This window comes from Stigmatopora nigra, chromosome 2 (genome assembly GCF_051989575.1).
Source record: "Stigmatopora nigra isolate UIUO_SnigA chromosome 2, RoL_Snig_1.1, whole genome shotgun sequence".
Classification (NCBI taxonomy): domain Eukaryota; kingdom Metazoa; phylum Chordata; class Actinopteri; order Syngnathiformes; family Syngnathidae; genus Stigmatopora; species Stigmatopora nigra.
The window spans coordinates 2,564,683-2,581,181 of NC_135509.1; the positions used below are offsets into that span (position 1 = coordinate 2,564,683).

Genomic DNA, 16,499 nt, shown 5'->3' on the forward strand with positions numbered 1-16,499 from the left:
TAGTAGTGGTAGTAGTAGTAGTGGTAGTAATAATAATAGTAGTGGTGGTAGTAGTAGTAGTAGTCGTAGTAATAGTAGTAGTGGTAGTAATAGTAGTAGTGGTAGTAATAATAATAGTAGTAGTGGTAGTAGTAGTAGTGGTAGTAATAGTAGTAGTGGTAGTAATAGTAGTAGTGGTAGTAGTAGTAGAAATTGGTAATGAAAATTATCCTCTTTTGTGAAATTGGGCAATTTTTCCCCAAAAAATTTAACATAATGAGATTGTGTTATTCCGCCCCCGTGTTTGCAGACGTTAACATAATTATTATTATCGCATTAACATGGATGTATGCCTCGAAGCAGTGAGCGTGAGAAAAGCAGGAGGGAAAGAATCGACAAATGTTGACTTTTTTTTAATATTATACTTAGCTGAAAAACTGTTATGGTAACAGATGTCTATTTAACTTGTTTTTCTCCACTGTTGTTACTTTAGCATATGTTTGTTTTTGGTTTCTGACCAAACATAAATTGCCATCCCAGGACTACAGAAATCACAGATTTATTGTTAATTGTCTGTAAACATTTTATGGGGTATCAAAAAAATTCTGGGTTTATTGGGTCATTGATGACTTGTCAATTCATGTATCAATCAATGGTGCTAGCTAAAGTCTGTGTTGTTGTTTTGTCAATGGAGCAGGTCTTCCACAAGATGCTCCACGGTGAACTGGTCGCTCTTGACCCCAGTGCGACTCTTCATCTCAAGGAAGAGACCTTGGATGTCCCGTTGCGGATCGGCGATGCTGCGACTCCACAGGACCTCGGTGATGCCCAGCAGCTCACGCACACGTGCCGCTATGCCCTGCGGGGGGGCCCACAGCAGGTGAGTAGACTCAAGTTGGGACCGAGCGAGTCCTTTGATGGGAGTGGCAAACTTTTTTTTTGTGTGTGTCTCGGCTCCGCCGTCGTTTGAGGGGAAGATGAAGGAGTGGCTTTATATAAGCGTGCGAAAAATAGTTCCTTCATTTTCTGTTTACACCTGCCTCCGCCTTGATGCTGACGCAGTGGCGCAGACGCACTGAGCTAATTTGATTGTCATGTCAGATGGGTACCTGTGCTTTATTTTTGTTTTTTTTCTCAATTGTGGGGTGACAGACTGATTAGCAAATGTATTAAGAGTTCATACAAAATAGCTATGCATTGACATAGGGACGTTTTTTTGCTATAGGCAATGTGGGCAATGGCCTAAGGTATAATAGACTTTTTAAATATAATATTACCTGTTGTCTAGACTATTATCCCATGTTACCCGGGGCAAAGATAATAATTTCATCATTCACTGCCATTGACGTCAATAGACATTTACTCCATTTGGGCAGTGTATAAGGATAAAAAGCATGTGGCTTGTGTAAGGCTGAATCTCATCAGAGTGCAACAAACTGTGAGCGCTGTTACCAATGTTTAGGTGAGCATCTTGACAAGAAGGGTAATTAATGAATTAATCCATTGTGTAGGTGTAACCTAATTAAGTGGCCGATGAATGCGTGTGAGTCAGCCATGGAGTTCAATGCTTACACTGCTAATTAATTCAAATTAAGGCACGTATAAAGAGCAAGCGTTTGACAAACAGATGGCATACATTGGGCAATGTGTGGCGCCCAGACCTTTTCATCTTCTTTCATCTTGGTTTGGAAGTCTCTTTAGTGTATTTTAAGCCATGTGGGGAAATGCCCTTACCTGCATGTCTTTAAAGTCTGTGATTCCGAGTCTTGGCATATGGACGCAATCCACAAAGATCAGCTTTCTGCCAGTGACACAATTCTCAGAGAAGCATCTCTGAAATGGAGGGTGCCGGAGGGCCGTGCGTCAATGATTATAGGATGACTGTGTTTTTTTTAAGTGCATACTTAGTTTATTGTGGATGACAGGCAACTAAAATACAAACCTACTTTGTACTGTGGAAATCCTATGGATTCAATCCATCCCGCAACATCATCACAACTCCACTGCAGGAACTCCATGTTGCGCGTATCTTGGTTGCCATGGGAACTGGCAGTCGACGACTCGGGTGTTAAAATCGCCTCGTCGTCTTCTTCTTGTTCGTCTAATTCACTCATTTTGTTTCACAGCAGGCTTTGGTGGTTCCTAAATAGATCGTTGTTGATTTGATTAAATAAACGTCTCTTAATTAGTTGCTAGGACTTTTTGGAATCTTTTTGACGCATACATTCTTTTAAGATTGGAGGAAGATGCGCGTTTAACCCGGGTGACGGTACGATAGCAACCAATCAGCTTTGGTGTATTTAGGGTGGATGTTGAATAGCTTTGCTTGATTGGTTGGTGAATTAAATGTCCCGCCTAACAAGGAAATGGGAGCGAATAACGAGTGAGAATTTCATTGATCTATATAACACGGAGTGAGTTTTTGCGCTAATTCGAGCCCTCCTATTGGTTTACAGATTGCAGGAGACCCGCCCCCACCTCTTGTATTTTGTAAGAGACGTGCAGCTTCTAATTCGCCGTCTGTGGTGGGTCATCTAAAGGACTAAAAGATTAAACTTACTTTCCAAAATGGCTGCAATACTACGTTCCGTGCTGAATAAGAAGGTAACGCATATAAACACCGTTAAAGTGTCAGATTTTGCATTAGCCCGTTGAAGCTAGTGCCAGCTAAGTGGTAGCTATTAGCACATGATACTGCTGTGTGCTCGAGTATATACGGTTGCATAACATGGACCAGAAAAGGAGAGATTTTTAACTTTTATGTGTTTTAATACCTTCCAGACACCCGCCGTGAAGCTGGGACGTATGTGCTACTCGTCGGTGGTAAGTAGTACATGCAGTAGTACATGCCAAATTGTACTATGTGGCTTTTAAAACTCCCCGACACGTAAACGTCACATGACGAGAGTACTTTACGTCACCCTCAAGTACTTTTCATTAAAAAAACAACATCAACATCAACTTATACCGCTCAACTTATAGTTTATCATTAGAGTGCTAAATTGAAAGGTGGGGGGTAGTCATGTCTGTACAGGTCTTAACCTTTCATTTTCAAGAAAATTACCATATTTCTATGCAAATTAGAACAGGTTTAGCCACTTTAGAGCCATTTCTAGAAAATATAATATTTCTTAAGTATTCACTAGTACTTCATTTGTGCCCTTTATAGCCCACCACCAAGCTATTCGTTGACGGAAAGTTTGTGGAATCCAACACGTCAGAATGGCTTGACATTCACAACCCTGTGAGTATTTATAGACGTGTACGCCGACTTTGTTGTATTAACCAAGTAAGTTTTGGGGAGATGGAATAAGTGAAAAGATATCTGAAGCCATGGCAAGCTTTCACTTGCTCTTAAAGTCCAATGTTATAAAGGATCACCAAAAATATGTTGTTGTAAATGCTAATGCATTAGTAGTTACGACTTCCCTACATCGATAGCAGTCAGTAAGTCTCCGACCTTGCGCCACCCTCATAGGCCACTAATGAGGTGGTAGGCCGCGTCCCGAAAGCCACCCAGACGGAGATGCAGGCCGCCGCCGATTCCTGCTCCCGCGCTTTCGCCTCTTGGTCGGACACGTCCATCCTCAGCCGGCAGCAGATCTTCCTTCGCTACCAGCAGCTCATCAAAGACAACATTGTAAGAACTCGTTTGCATGTGCAAATATGCTTTGTTGACATTTTGCTCACCCGTTTCCATCTCCTGTTATTCCAGAAAGAGCTAGCCAAGATGATCACACTGGAACAAGGGAAGACTCTGGCAGATGCCGAGGGCGACGTATTCCGCGGATTGCGTGAGTAAAATGTGTCCAAATTAGAGCCAATGTGAATATATTTATATCAATAAATGGGTCGAAAATAAGCTCCCAATTCAAATGAATTGAACGACCAAACAAGGGCAAATGAAGGACTCGGCTCAATATCATATTTCACACAGCGATAGAAACAATCAAAAAAGCTGGCTAAGGTGATTGCCAAACCAACAGATGGTACTGGCAACCATAAAACACAAAGTCGCTTCGAGCTATCGGAGAATTGAAAGAAATCAAAACGCGCCACGACAATCCTGTTGTTGAATTTCAAGCTAGAAAAAAATAACCCAGTGCATTTTCATCGATTTAAATGGCACTTTGCCCATTGACAAAATTGCCAAAATGGGAAGGGAAAAGGGAAATGAGCTCTTATTGATGAATTAAAAGTCCCCCCCCCCCCCCCCCCCAAACCCCAACCTCTAGGGACAAGTGTTTTTCTTGACTTCCTGGCGCGATTCATCTTCAAGGATTGATGTTTTTCCAGTAAAGACAGCTGCGCAGCGGATTGCGGCGTTAGGCTTCCTAAGCGTCCCAGTGAGCTTTTTATGCGCGTCGTCTCGCGATTGATCGCTTCTGGCCGCTTAATGGGCCGCGATAAAAACACAATTTCACGTTCTCCTTCCCCGTCTTGCTCTCTTTTTATTTCTGATGACCGGAACAGAAATCCGCCTCCTTCACAGTAATACGCCGCGTCAGCTAATGTTGCTAGGACGATACATTAATTTCCTTTTTTTTTTATGGTCAAATATCAAAGGTTTTCAGGCTACTTAGTGTATTTTCTTGTATATTGACCGCATCTGCGTATAAGCCATACCCTTTAAATTGCCTAAAAATCATATAATTTTACATTTTTTCTTTTCATAGTGAGAAAATATGGTCGTATTCCAAAGATTTCACTTTTCTAGCCAGTTTTTTCCTACTTTACATATTTTTTGGCCCGCTTTCGCCACCAAATCAATATGGACGATTAATCAGCTTCTCCTTTCCGTCAGTCCTGTTGAGGAATTAAGATGGGCCGGCCAAATCGTTGCTCGGCGCGGAGCTTGGCAAGAAAGTAACAAATGGTTTTTCCCATTATCAGCAGGAACGCAGGCGACGGCATGTGCAGGTGCGACGTCAGGGTTAGGATTTACTGGCGCACCCTTTTTCCCCTTTTTCACTTTCATACATTTCATTTCACACAGACAGTGGGAGGCAGTTTTTTGTTCACTAGTTTGTGGAGTGTTGGCACTGTCTTTTGTCACTGGATTTTGGGGGAAAGATTGATTTTGATTTTTCTTTTTCATGTCATACTAAAAAATAAAAATAAGCAGATTTTTAGAAATTCAAGTTACTCCAAGATATGGAAAAGTGATTTATTTTCATGGGAAAACTTTTTTTCCATGATAATTTATTTTTGGGAAAAATTCAATTTTTAAGCCTCCAGGCTGCCATGAATGAGTTAAAACTAAAGTCCATTTTATATTAAAATGATTTAATATGGAGGTGAAAATTGTCAATCAGGAGGTGTTTTATATTAGAGAAATTGTAAAATTCAACAATTTCAAGGCAATTTTAAAATACTTGGATGTGGCTAATATGCGAGAAAATACAGTACCTTGAATGCTAAATCTGAATTTTTTTCTGTTCCCTCCGGCAGAGGTGGTAGAGCACGCCTGCAGCGTCACGTCCTTGATGCTAGGCGAAACACTGCCGTCCATCACCAAGGACATGGACACGTACACCTACCGCCTCCCCATCGGCGTGTGCGCCGGCATCGCGCCCTTCAACTTCCCCGCCATGATCCCGCTGTGGATGTTCCCCATCGGCATGGTTTGCGGCAACACCTACCTGATGAAGCCGTCGGAGCGCGTGCCGGGGTGCACCATGCTGCTGGCCAAAATGCTGCAGGACGCCGGCGCCCCCGACGGAACCCTGAACATCATCCACGGGCAGCACGAGGGTAAATATTTGCGGTAATCGGAAATGGGCGTCGGCTCAAGGGGCGGGGTTTAAAGCCTGTGTTTTTAAAATCAGCTGTCAACTTCATCTGCGACCATCCCGCCATCAAAGCCATTAGTTTTGTCGGCTCCAACCAGGCGGGAGAGCACATTTACGAGAGGGGGTCCAAGAACGGGAAGAGGGTGCAGTCCAACATGGTATGTGCCATTATTATTATTATTGTTTGTCACTGGTTGGTAAAGTCACTTAAACTATACTTTTTGTAATTGTCTACGCAGATAATACTGAAAAAAAAAAATTCCCACCCGACTGGGAGTAGATGTTTTTTTTTCCCATTACTTCAGTTGGTAGTTATTGCCCTAAAAGTACTTTAAAGGGAGAGCAGATCAGATTTTAGACAGAAATTCATTAAAAAGGGATTCCTTTTTTGGTTGTGTATCACGTTTTAAAATCAATAACTGCCACCCCCAGGAATTGACTAAAACTTGTATTGACTAGTTTTCTGCAGCTTTTGCATTTTTAGTTTTCTTTTAAAATACATTTTTTTTATTTTAATAGGCATGATTTGACATTTGGATGAATTGTATTATCGAGCAAATGTTTAAACTGGTGTATTTTGAATTGGGGGATACATATCAATTTTGTCAAAATTCAATTTTTTGGGGATTTTTATTTTTGCAGGGTGCCAAAAACCACGGTGTGGTGATGCCTGATGCCAATAAGGAGAATACCATCAATCAGCTGGTGGGCGCCGCTTTCGGAGCGGCGGGCCAGCGCTGCATGGCGCTCTCCACCGCCATCTTTGTGGGCGAGTCTCGCGAGTGGCTGCCGGAACTGGTAGAGCGCTCCAAATCGCTACGTGTCAATGCAGGTGACCACTCTGTCCGTCTTAGCCACCTTTTGTTTAAGCCTCGTCGATTTAACCACCGACAACACGCAGGTGATCAGCCCGGCGCCGATGTGGGCCCGCTCATCTCGCCCGAGGCCAAGGTCCGTGTGGAGTCTTTGATCCAGAGCGGCGTGGCTGAGGGCGCCAAGCTGCTGCTGGACGGCAGGAACGTCAACGTGAAGGGTTACGAAAACGGCAACTTTGTGGGACCCACCATCTTGGGAAATGTGACGGTGAGAAGAAACATTTTGTTTTTATCACTTTACTTCTCATAGCTTTTGAATTAGCATTTTATTTTATTTTTTTACTGATGACTTTTTAAATATTTGCCCCCCCTTTCATCTAATTCATTCATTTTATTCTAAATTAAATTAAATTGGTCCCACATTAAACAAAAAAAAAATGACCGTGAGCGACATACAACCCATTTAAACTGGGATCCCTGACAGTGGATCCTCATGCTTCAGTTGTAATAAAATTTGGAAAAGCACAACACAACCATCCTAACAATTGAACATTAGCTTTCTTTTGCTGCGGGTAAACTATTTATTCAAAGAGAACCAACGTTCCGCCGCATTGTACTCTGTGTTCCCACAGCTGTTAAGTCTTGCCCCACACCACCATTGCCCCCACTGAGCTTATATCCCGAGGAAGCTGATAAACTTCTTTTTTTTTTTTTTACTTTCTTTCACCAAAGCTTAAAAAGTTTGAACTTTAAAGCGCTTAGAGTTAAAAATAAGTTCTATTCACGGCATTCAATTATGTTTCCAGCCGGACATGACGTGCTACAGGGAGGAGATTTTCGGGCCCGTGTTAGTGGTTCTGGAGGCCGACAACCTGGACGACGCCATCGCCACCATCAACAATAACCCTTACGGCAACGGCACGGCCATCTTCACATCCAACGGAGCCACGGCTCGCAAGTACACGCACGAAGTGGACGTTGGACAGGTGGGACTTTGCTTTATTTCAAAATGGACGACAAGAAGGAACCCTATCTGATGATTGGGCTTTTTCCACAGATTGGCGTGAATGTTCCCATTCCCGTCCCCCTGCCTATGTTCTCCTTCACCGGCTCCAGAGGGTCCTTCAGAGGAGACACCAACTTCTATGGCAAACAGGCCAGTAAAGTCTCAGAAATGGTCCATTTTCATATGTGCAAAAATAATAGTCATGGTCTGTATTCACAGGGCATCCAGTTCTACACGCAGATCAAGACGGTAACGTCGCAGTGGAAAGCCGAGGACGCCACCGTCACCAGCCCGGCCGTCACCATGCCGACGATGGGACGCTAATTCTCCTCCGCTGCCTTCACTGACTGTGCCTTAAGACAAAACATGACACGGGAACGGAGGAGGGCTCTTTTTCATTAAATGTAGAAAACTGATTTGGTAGGTGGGATTTGTCAAAGGCTGGCAAGCAAACAAAGTCCAAATCCAGCCGCCTCCTATGAAGAAACTCTTTTCGCTCCTCATAGATTCCGTTCGATGCGTGTAATCCTTTTCTGAGTCTGTTTGCTTTGGTACCTTAAGCCTGCAGGAGCAATCGCATATCAAGACGAACCTCTGAGGAGTCAACAAGACGTCTTCCGCCGACGAGAGCTGCACCGCACACATGTCAAAACACGATGTATGTAGGTGTACTTCTCCCACGATATGCGTGAGATACTTTCCACATTCTGTTCAAGACACAGTGACATTCAATGGCAATAAAATGTAGTGGTTTATTCATTTTTTATTGCTTTTTTGTCTCGTTGGACAGCCTGGATTCAGTATTATATTATATTTCATGTTTCTTTATTAATTCATTTACTGTTGAAGTTAGTTTATTACATTACTGTATTGTAAATCCATGCGTCCATCTATATATTTGGTATTTTGTATATATATAATATATATATATGGTCATTACTAGTAGGGTTATCCATGTCTGGTCTAAGTAATCCGCGATATTCGAGGGATTACTGCTCTTCCTCATTTAGGGAGACACGCCCAGCTGTTTTGGTAGTCAGCTGATCACATGATACTATTGATGGGCGTGTAGTATGAACGGAAGATGTATATACTCTTGATTTGTGTTAATCCGCAAAAAAATAAGTTATATTTTCAAACTATTTTGGCGTTTTAAGCAATCAGCAACAAGGTAAACAGATGGTGAGACAAATGTAAACCTCCAGTGCCTAACCGTTACTGAGGATTCGGGACGAGCATCATGGTAAGACTCGTTCATGTTTCTTTTTTATATTTATATTATGGCTTTTGCTAACTTATATGATCACTGGGTTGTTTGTAGGAAGCAGTATTTGTTGTGACACTTTTTCTCTTAGTTGTTTCTTTGGACTTCTTGGAAAGACACTGAAATGATTGCGAAGTGTAATCACTTGGTTGGCGCAGAGGTTAGATCACAGGACTCCCGTCTGGGAGACCCGGGTTCGATTCCTGCTGCCGTCTTTTGGCTGATCACTGAACCAAGTAGTCTGACAAATGGAACAAAGAGGAAAAAAAAAACTTTTTAATTTATATAAAACACTTAGTCATACTTTTCAGTAAAAGGTTATATTGCCTTCGGCAGTTAGGAATATAACCTTTTACATACACACACACACTGACTAATGCACGTTATTATGAAAACAATTTCTATTTTGTGTTTGTCTATGTTTAATAGGCGTGGCCGAGGTTAGAGTTCAAATAGTCGATGTCATACCGCAAAATAGCGATTGAGACTGCACGGGCGTGCACTGCAGGGCTGCTCGGAGCTGACGATTTGACGAAGAATGGCTGACAAACTTCTGACAAGACGTTGCTGCACATGTTGTATGTCGTCGTTTGGGGATTTCGAAGCCCCAGTTCTCATCTTAAGAGCGATCGTTGACGGTAGCATGCTCCGTTAGCGTGATGCAGCCATGACTGCAAAATGTTTGCAAACAAATTGGCTGCATTGCGTTACCGATCGCTCTTTGTTTTTAAACTAATCATTCCTTTGTGTGTTTCAGTCCCTTCAACGAGCACCACCGACTACTGGGAAACATCAAGAATGTGGCCGAAACGACCAGAAAGGATCAACTGGTCGACGCCATAACAAAGGGGGTATTTTTTGAATAGTTCCGATTTTCTCCGTTTAATATTTAAACTTCAGCTTTCAGCATTCAAGGATTTGCGCAATTGGCTCGTTTTTCATCATGATGCATTCAAATTTTGAATGAAATCACTAAATGACTTTGGGTTTTTTAATAGCAAAAGTCTGTGGATAAGTGACCCACACAAATGCATTAGTGGATGCGAAAGTAATTAACAGTAATCCCTCGATTATCGCGGTTAATGTGGACCGTGATAAATGGAAAAACCGCAAAGTAGGGTCAACCCAATTGAATTTAATTAAAAAAAATACTATAGTAGCAAGTGGGGTAGCTTCTGCTTGAGTTTCAATGTGGCTTTTCACATTTTTCTGATTTCCAAAAAATAATATGCCATGTAGTGGCACTAGGCACTTAAATAAATAATATAAATTTAGCCCCTTAACTTTCTTTAAGACCTCAGGGTTAAACAGTAATCCCTCGATTATCGAGGTTAATGAAAAACCGCAAAGTAGGGTCAACCCAATTGAATTTAAATAAAAAAATACTATTGTAGCAAGTGGGGTAGCTTCCGCTTGAGTTTCAATGTGGCTTTTCACATTTTTCTGATTTCAAAAAAAGTAATATGCCATGTAGTGGCACTAGGCACTTAAATAAATAATATAATTTTAGCCCCTTAACTTTCTTAAATACCTCGATTATCGTGGTTAATGTAGAACAGACATAGCTGCTATAAAGGAAAAATTTAAAGTAGGGTCATCCCTATTGAATTTAATTAAAAAAAATACTACAGTGGCAAGTGGAGTAGCTTTTCACATTTTTCTGAATTTAAAAAAAGTAATCTGCCATGTAGTGGCACTGTGCACTTAAATAAATTATATAATTTTAGCCCTTTAACTTTCTTAAAGACCTCAAGGCTAAACAGTAATCCCTCAATTATCATGGTTAATGTAGACCAGACATGTTGCGGTAAAGAAAAAATTTAATGTAGGTTTATCCCTATTGAATTTAATTTTTAAAATAAATACTATAGTGGCAAGTGAAGGAGTAGCTCCCACTTGTGACTTTTCACATTTTTCTAAATTTAAATAAATAATCTGCCATGTAGTGGAACCGCTAATATTTGATAGATTAAAACAATTATGTACTTTTACCCCATTAACTTTCTTAAAGACCCGAGGGCTTGGATCTTTTAACTTTTAGTTTTAAAAGTGGTTTTGACAAAATTTAAGTGAGGCATTTATTCAACCATAGTGCAGGGGTCATTTTTGACTCATTTAAACGTATGGTAAAATAACTTTTCTTTTTAGGATATTTATTTTTTAAGAACGAATAGATTTGAAATGATTGACTGAAAAACTCAAGGCAAAAGTAGTAGGCCCCAAATGTTTTATTTTTATTTTTCAAGATAAAAGATTTCCCCAATTCTGGTAAAACCTTCCTTGCGAATGTATTTTTACTTGCCCATTTGCAAGGTTTTACCTTCTATTTAAAAAAAAAAAAATGCATAGATTGATTCTGGTGTAACATCCAGCACTGACATATGCATTTTTTCAAGATAAAAGTTGAGACCTTGCAAATCTTTTTTTTGTTTCCAGAATTCCACCCAAGTCAAGATGGACTACACCACTCCCCCTGATTCTGGTAAAACCTCACTTGCAAATGGTTGAGTAAAAAATATATTTGCAAGATCTTGCCTTTTATTTTGAAAAAAATGTGTAGATTAATTCTGGTGTAACATCCAGTGCTGATCTATGCATTTTTTCCAAGATAAAAGGTAAGACCTTGTGAATATATTTTTTACTCAACCATTTGCAAGTGAGGTTTTACCTGAATTGGGAGAATTCCACCCAGGAGGCTACAGCACTCTTCAAAATAAAAGATCTCCCTGATTCTGGTAAAACCTTGTGAATGGTTAAGTAAAAAAATTGCAAGTTCTTGCCTTTTATTTTGAAAAAAATGCATAGATTGGTGTTGGTGTAATAGCCAGCACTGATCTATGCATTTTTCAAAATAAAAGGTAAGGCCTTGTGAATATATTTTTTACTTAACAATTTGCAAGTGAGGTTTTACCTGAATTGGGAGAATTCCACCAAAGTCAGGTAAAAATATTTGCAAGGTCTTGCCTTTTATTTTGAAAAAAACATAGATTGGTGTTTGTGTAATAGCCAACACTGATCTATGCATTTTTCAAAATAAAAGTTCATACTTTGTCCTAAACTTGATGTATTGGCCCCTTCTTGTTTTACAGAATTCCACCATTGAACAGATAGGCTCAGAAGCCTTAATTTTTTTTCTCCGCTGGATGGTCAACGTGAACCAGTGACATTTTTCAAAATAAAAGGTAAGCCCTTCTCATTGGTTTTTGAACTAACTGTACTAACCCCCCCTTTTTCAATTTTCGAATCTTCTCCACCAGGGGGTGGAGAAGATTCGATTTTTTACGATGCTGGACCATCGACGGGAACCAATCTACAAACTTTTTCAAAATAAAAGCTGGAGCTTTTATTTTCTGGATTTCCTGCTGGTGACAAGAGGAACTACTTCATTTTTTCAAAATAAAAGGTGAGCCCTTCTCATTGTTTTTTGAACTAACTGTGTACTAACCCCCCTTTTTCAATTTTCGAATCTTCTCCACCAGAGGGTGGAGAAGATTCGATTTTTTACGATGCTGGACCACCAACGGGAACCAATCTACAAACTTTTTCAAAATAAAAGCTGGAGCTTTTATTTCCTGTTTTTCCTGCTGGTGACTGGAGGAATTGCTTCATTTTACTCAAGTTTTTCAAAATAAAAGCTTTTAAATGTATGCATGTGTTTTGTCTTTAAAAAAATGCAAGTCATAATCAAAGTTAAAATATTTTATTTACAAGTAAACATTTTAAATTTGGAAAAAACACTTAGAAAAATTAAATAAAAAAAACACTTAGAAAAAAAAAAAAAAGGAAAATAAACACTTAGAAAAAAAAAAAGAACAAAAAAAAGGAAAATAAACACTTAGAAAAAAAAAAAGAACAAAAAAAAGGAAAATAAACACTTAGAAAAAAAATGAACAAAAAAAAAGGAAAATAAACACTTAGAAAAAAAATGAACAAAAACACTTAGAATATTTTTTATCTAGCTGGGGGAAAAACACTTAGTCAAAAAATTTAGGGGAACAAACACTTAGGAAAAAAAATTGAACAAAAAAAGCTGGGGGAATGAACAGAATAAAAAAAATTGAACAAAAAAGCTGGGAGGATATCCAAAAATCAGGGGAATATATATTCAGCAAATATTTTCTTTAAAAGCTGGAGGCATAAATATTTTAAAAAAAGGTTGGAGAAATAAACATTTAGAATTTTTTTTTTTTAAAAGCTGGAGAAATATATTTTTTTAAAACCAAGGGGTATTTAACTTTTTTTTAATAGAGCAAGAAACAAACCATATCTTAAAAGAAAGTTGGAGCAGTTAACACTTAGAATATTTTTTTTAAAAAGCTGGAGAAATACTATATTTAAGATTTTTTTTTTTTTTTAAAAACCAAGGGGAGTAAACACTTGGAAGAAAGAATAAACACTAGTCTTGTAGTTTGGAAATTGCCTTAAGAAATATCTACTTAGATGAAGTTTCTAATCTTTAATAAGATCCTTGTGGACTTTACCTATAGAAGAGGTCACAACACCAACTGATGTTCAGTGAAACCTCACCATAAAAATCAGATATCACATCATGGAGTTCCACAAGATTATAATATTTAAAGCTTTTATTTAGTTTGGATGAAGACTTGGATACTTTGCAATAAACAAATACGTTAACCTTTGAGAAGCCTGCCAGTCATCTCTGAAGTGCAGATAAGTCACAAGTGACATGGACCTGATGTGTACAAAGAAGAAAACAAAACTTAATATAGAGAATCAAGATTCACCAAAAAGGCTTAATGTTTTTTTTTAAATTAATTTTACCTTGATCTGGCCCAATCTCCTCTCCTTTAACCTCAAGGACGTGTTCAGGACACTCTGGAAGAGCTGCATCCGGATGCTAAAAAGAGAAAACTTGATTTAAGCAAACTAGTTGGGAGTTGCAAAACTATTATTGCAAGATGGAGAAATCTTACAACAAACTTAATAATATACAATCAAGATAATGAATGAAAATAAGTTAGTGAGTGCTACGTGCTATTCTTTTCCCTTTCTCAGACAAGGCGATTAAATATACACAGTAGTGTTAACGGTTAGGACAGTGCTTCTCAATTATTTTCTGTTAGGCCCCTCCTAGTAAGGGGAAAAACTATTTGCGCCCCCCCCCACTTCCCACCGTGACTATAAATAAAATCATTTTATAAAATTGTTATAAGTACAACATTTTATCCTTATTAACATTAAAGAAAAGGGAAAAAAGAAAGAAATAGTCAAACAAACAAAGAATAACTATTAAATCTTGTTTTAAGTCTGCAACAGAAAAGATTTTAAGTGCATCAATGCCTAAAATATAAAATAAATGAGCGCCGCGGCCAGCTACTGTAGTGGATGCGAAATTACACTTTATACTAGTACGGCCAAATAAAATCCTGTTCCCCCCCAGGGGGGCGCGCCCCACTATTTGAGAAGCACTGGGTTAGGAGAAAGTTGAAAACTATTTTTTTATCAATACATTTTTAGTGTGAAATCAGAACAATTACAAATTGGAAATGGGTGTTTAGAATTTGTGCTGAAATCTATCTTTACATACAACATTAGTTGTACCACTGGATGAAATTTAGGAGAGAGCATCTACCCATCAATCTATACTAATGTTGATACATCTGACAAAAAAACTTAGTAATATACGATCAAGCTAATAAATGAAAATAAGTTAGTGCGCCGTGCTGTGCTTTACTTTTCCCTTTTTCAGACAAGGCGATTAAATATACACAGTAGCAATAACAGTTAGAAGAAAGTAGACATAACTATTTTTGCATCAATAATGTTTAGAGTGAAATCAGAACAATTAAAAATTGAGGCGTTTAGTACAGATAAGGCGATTAAATATACACAGTAGCGATAACAGTTATAAGAAAGTTGACAACTATTTTGCATCAATAATGTTAAGTGAGAAATCTGTTTACATACAACACAAGTCGTGCCACTGGATGTCATCTACCCATCAAACTAACTATACTTACGTTGACATCGCGACTTTGTTTGATTAGATTAAAAGTATTTCTACACGGCGGAATAATGGACAGAAAACGGACAATACGATTAAAGCCAAATGAAAAGTGTCGTCGTGTCACTAATGCTAAAATAGCTGTTCAGATGCGGCACACATTTGGAGAGGAAAAGGATCTCAAACTTCAATTGTCGACGGTTTGTTGAAGCTGGCATTAAAGTATCAGATTAACCGGCGTTTTGGGCTCAATCGATTCCTAATAAATCTCACGATGGCGTGATAAAACGCAATTATGACCGTAAAACGCAAGAAAACTTACCTCGTTCGGATGCAAGTGTCTTGACAGCCGGAAGAGAAATGGCTTCCTGAAAGAATGAGGTACCGCGCATGTGCCAAATTTAAACAGCTGGTTGGCCTACGCACAACAGCTGTTCTTTTTTGTTGCAGCCAACAACTACTGCCCTCCTGTGGCGTGGCGTAATTTTGCAATTACCACGCTCATACAGTAAAGTGAGGATCTTGCTGCTAATCTATAGAATTCTCCTATATATCAATAAAAATACCAATCAAAAATACTTACATATAAAACTTCCTGATATACAAAGCTTTATCAGGATCAAAAAAATCATTTTTTTCCTATGCAGGAAAGAAAAACAAGTTCTCTGGTGGTGGTTAGGGTTACATAGTATAGTAAGGCTTTTTCTCTGAAAAAAAACGACATAGTATAGTAAGGCTTTTTCTCTGAAAAAATGACATAGTATAGTAAGGCTTTTTCTCTGAAAAAACGACATAGTATAGTGTGGCTTTTTCTCTGAAAAAACGACTTAGTATAGTATGGCTTTTTCTCTGAAAAAACGACATAGTATAGTAAGGCTTTTTCTCTGAAAAAACGACATAGTATACTAAGGCTTTTTATCACCAAAAACGACATAGTATAGTATGGCTTTTTCTCGGAAAAAACGACATAGTATAGTAAGGCTTTTTCCCTTAAAAAAACGACATAGTATAGTAAGGCTTTTTCTCTAAAAAACGACATAGTATAGTAAGGCTTTTTCTCTGAAAAAAACTACATAGTATAGTAAGGCTTTTTCTCTAAAAAAACTACATAGTATAGTAAGGCTTTTTCTCTAAAAAAAACGACATAGTATAGTAAGGCTTAAAAACGACATAGTATAGTAAGGCTTTTTCTCTAAAAAAACATAGTATAGTAAGGCTTAAAAACGACATAGTATAGTAAGGCTTTTTCTCTAAAAAAAATGACATAGTATAGTAAGGCTTAAAAATGACTTAGTATAGTAAGGCTTAAAAACGACATTTACCTGAACAATTGTGGGAAAATCTTTGCCTGACCTGGGAATTGAACCAGGGAACAAAGAATTGGCAATCTGATGACTTACCCACTGTGCCACCACCCTATGAGAGAAAGCAGTAGTACTTGTAGTTTTACCTTTTTCATTTACCTGATGACTTAGTGAAAAAAACATTACAAACACTAGGAATTGAACCAGGGACCAAAGAGAAAGGAGACTGATGACTTACCCACTGGGCCACCACTCTTCAATATTCATCTTTAGTACTTGTTGTTTTGTCTACTTTCTTTACCTGAATAATAGTGGGAAAATATTTGCAAGCATTTTTCTTAAAAAAAAACCCACATAGTATAGTGATGCTTAAA

The 16,499-nt window shown here is 38.6% G+C and overlaps 2 protein-coding genes and 2 long non-coding RNA genes across 5 annotated transcripts; 2 read left to right on the forward strand and 2 right to left on the reverse strand.

The window, feature by feature from the left end:
* Positions 1-376: 376 nt before the first annotated feature.
* On the reverse strand, positions 377-2,861 carry LOC144192330 (sterile alpha motif domain-containing protein 15-like). The gene is made up of 4 exons (XM_077711381.1): positions 2,754-2,861; positions 1,926-2,121; positions 1,714-1,812; positions 377-838 (listed from the first exon to the last, which is right to left on the reverse strand). Exons 2-4 carry the CDS (start codon positions 2,091-2,093, stop codon positions 665-667), a joined length of 441 nt encoding a protein of 146 aa, XP_077567507.1. The 5' UTR covers positions 2,094-2,121; positions 2,754-2,861; the 3' UTR covers positions 377-664.
* On the forward strand, positions 2,436-8,351 carry LOC144192314 (methylmalonate-semialdehyde/malonate-semialdehyde dehydrogenase [acylating], mitochondrial-like). The gene is made up of 12 exons (XM_077711380.1): positions 2,436-2,583; positions 2,761-2,802; positions 3,149-3,223; positions 3,458-3,619; positions 3,695-3,773; positions 5,431-5,733; positions 5,808-5,929; positions 6,414-6,603; positions 6,673-6,854; positions 7,393-7,572; positions 7,644-7,742; positions 7,812-8,351. Exons 1-12 carry the CDS (start codon positions 2,548-2,550, stop codon positions 7,914-7,916), a joined length of 1,575 nt encoding a protein of 524 aa, XP_077567506.1. The 5' UTR covers positions 2,436-2,547; the 3' UTR covers positions 7,917-8,351.
* Positions 8,352-8,650: 299 nt separating this feature from the next.
* Positions 8,651-12,503, forward strand: LOC144193291 (uncharacterized). Of its 2 annotated transcripts, none has more exons than XR_013325722.1 (7): positions 8,651-8,835; positions 9,286-9,434; positions 9,614-9,707; positions 11,293-11,796; positions 11,946-12,038; positions 12,114-12,259; positions 12,336-12,503. It is a non-coding gene; the product is annotated as an uncharacterized LOC144193291 (long non-coding RNA). The 2 variants fall into 2 exon arrangements; XR_013325723.1 differs by having other exon boundaries at positions 11,293-11,591.
* Positions 12,504-13,421: 918 nt separating this feature from the next.
* Positions 13,422-13,958, reverse strand: LOC144190295 (uncharacterized). Its single transcript, XR_013324978.1, has 2 exons — positions 13,639-13,958; positions 13,422-13,549 (listed from the first exon to the last, which is right to left on the reverse strand). It is a non-coding gene; the product is annotated as an uncharacterized LOC144190295 (long non-coding RNA).
* Between the last annotated feature and the right edge of the window lie 2,541 nt (positions 13,959-16,499).

Bases quoted from the DNA above. Each gene is read 5' to 3' on its own strand.
- LOC144192314 (XM_077711380.1), top strand. From the start codon at position 2,548: ATGGCTGCAATACTACGTTCCGTGCTGAATAAGAAG. The intron at 6,604-6,672 runs GTGACCACTCTG...GACAACACGCAG, and splicing joins ATCGCTACGTGTCAATGCAG to GTGATCAGCCCGGCGCCGAT. The intron at 7,743-7,811 runs GCCAGTAAAGTC...CTGTATTCACAG, and splicing joins CCAACTTCTATGGCAAACAG to GGCATCCAGTTCTACACGCA.
- LOC144192330 (XM_077711381.1), bottom strand. From the start codon at position 2,093: ATGAGTGAATTAGACGAACAAGAAGAAGACGACGAGGCGATTTTAACA. The intron at 1,813-1,925 runs GTAGGTTTGTAT...CCTCCATTTCAG, and splicing joins TAGGATTTCCACAGTACAAA to AGATGCTTCTCTGAGAATTG. The intron at 839-1,713 runs GTAAGGGCATTT...GCCCCCCCGCAG, and splicing joins CAGACTTTAAAGACATGCAG to GGCATAGCGGCACGTGTGCG.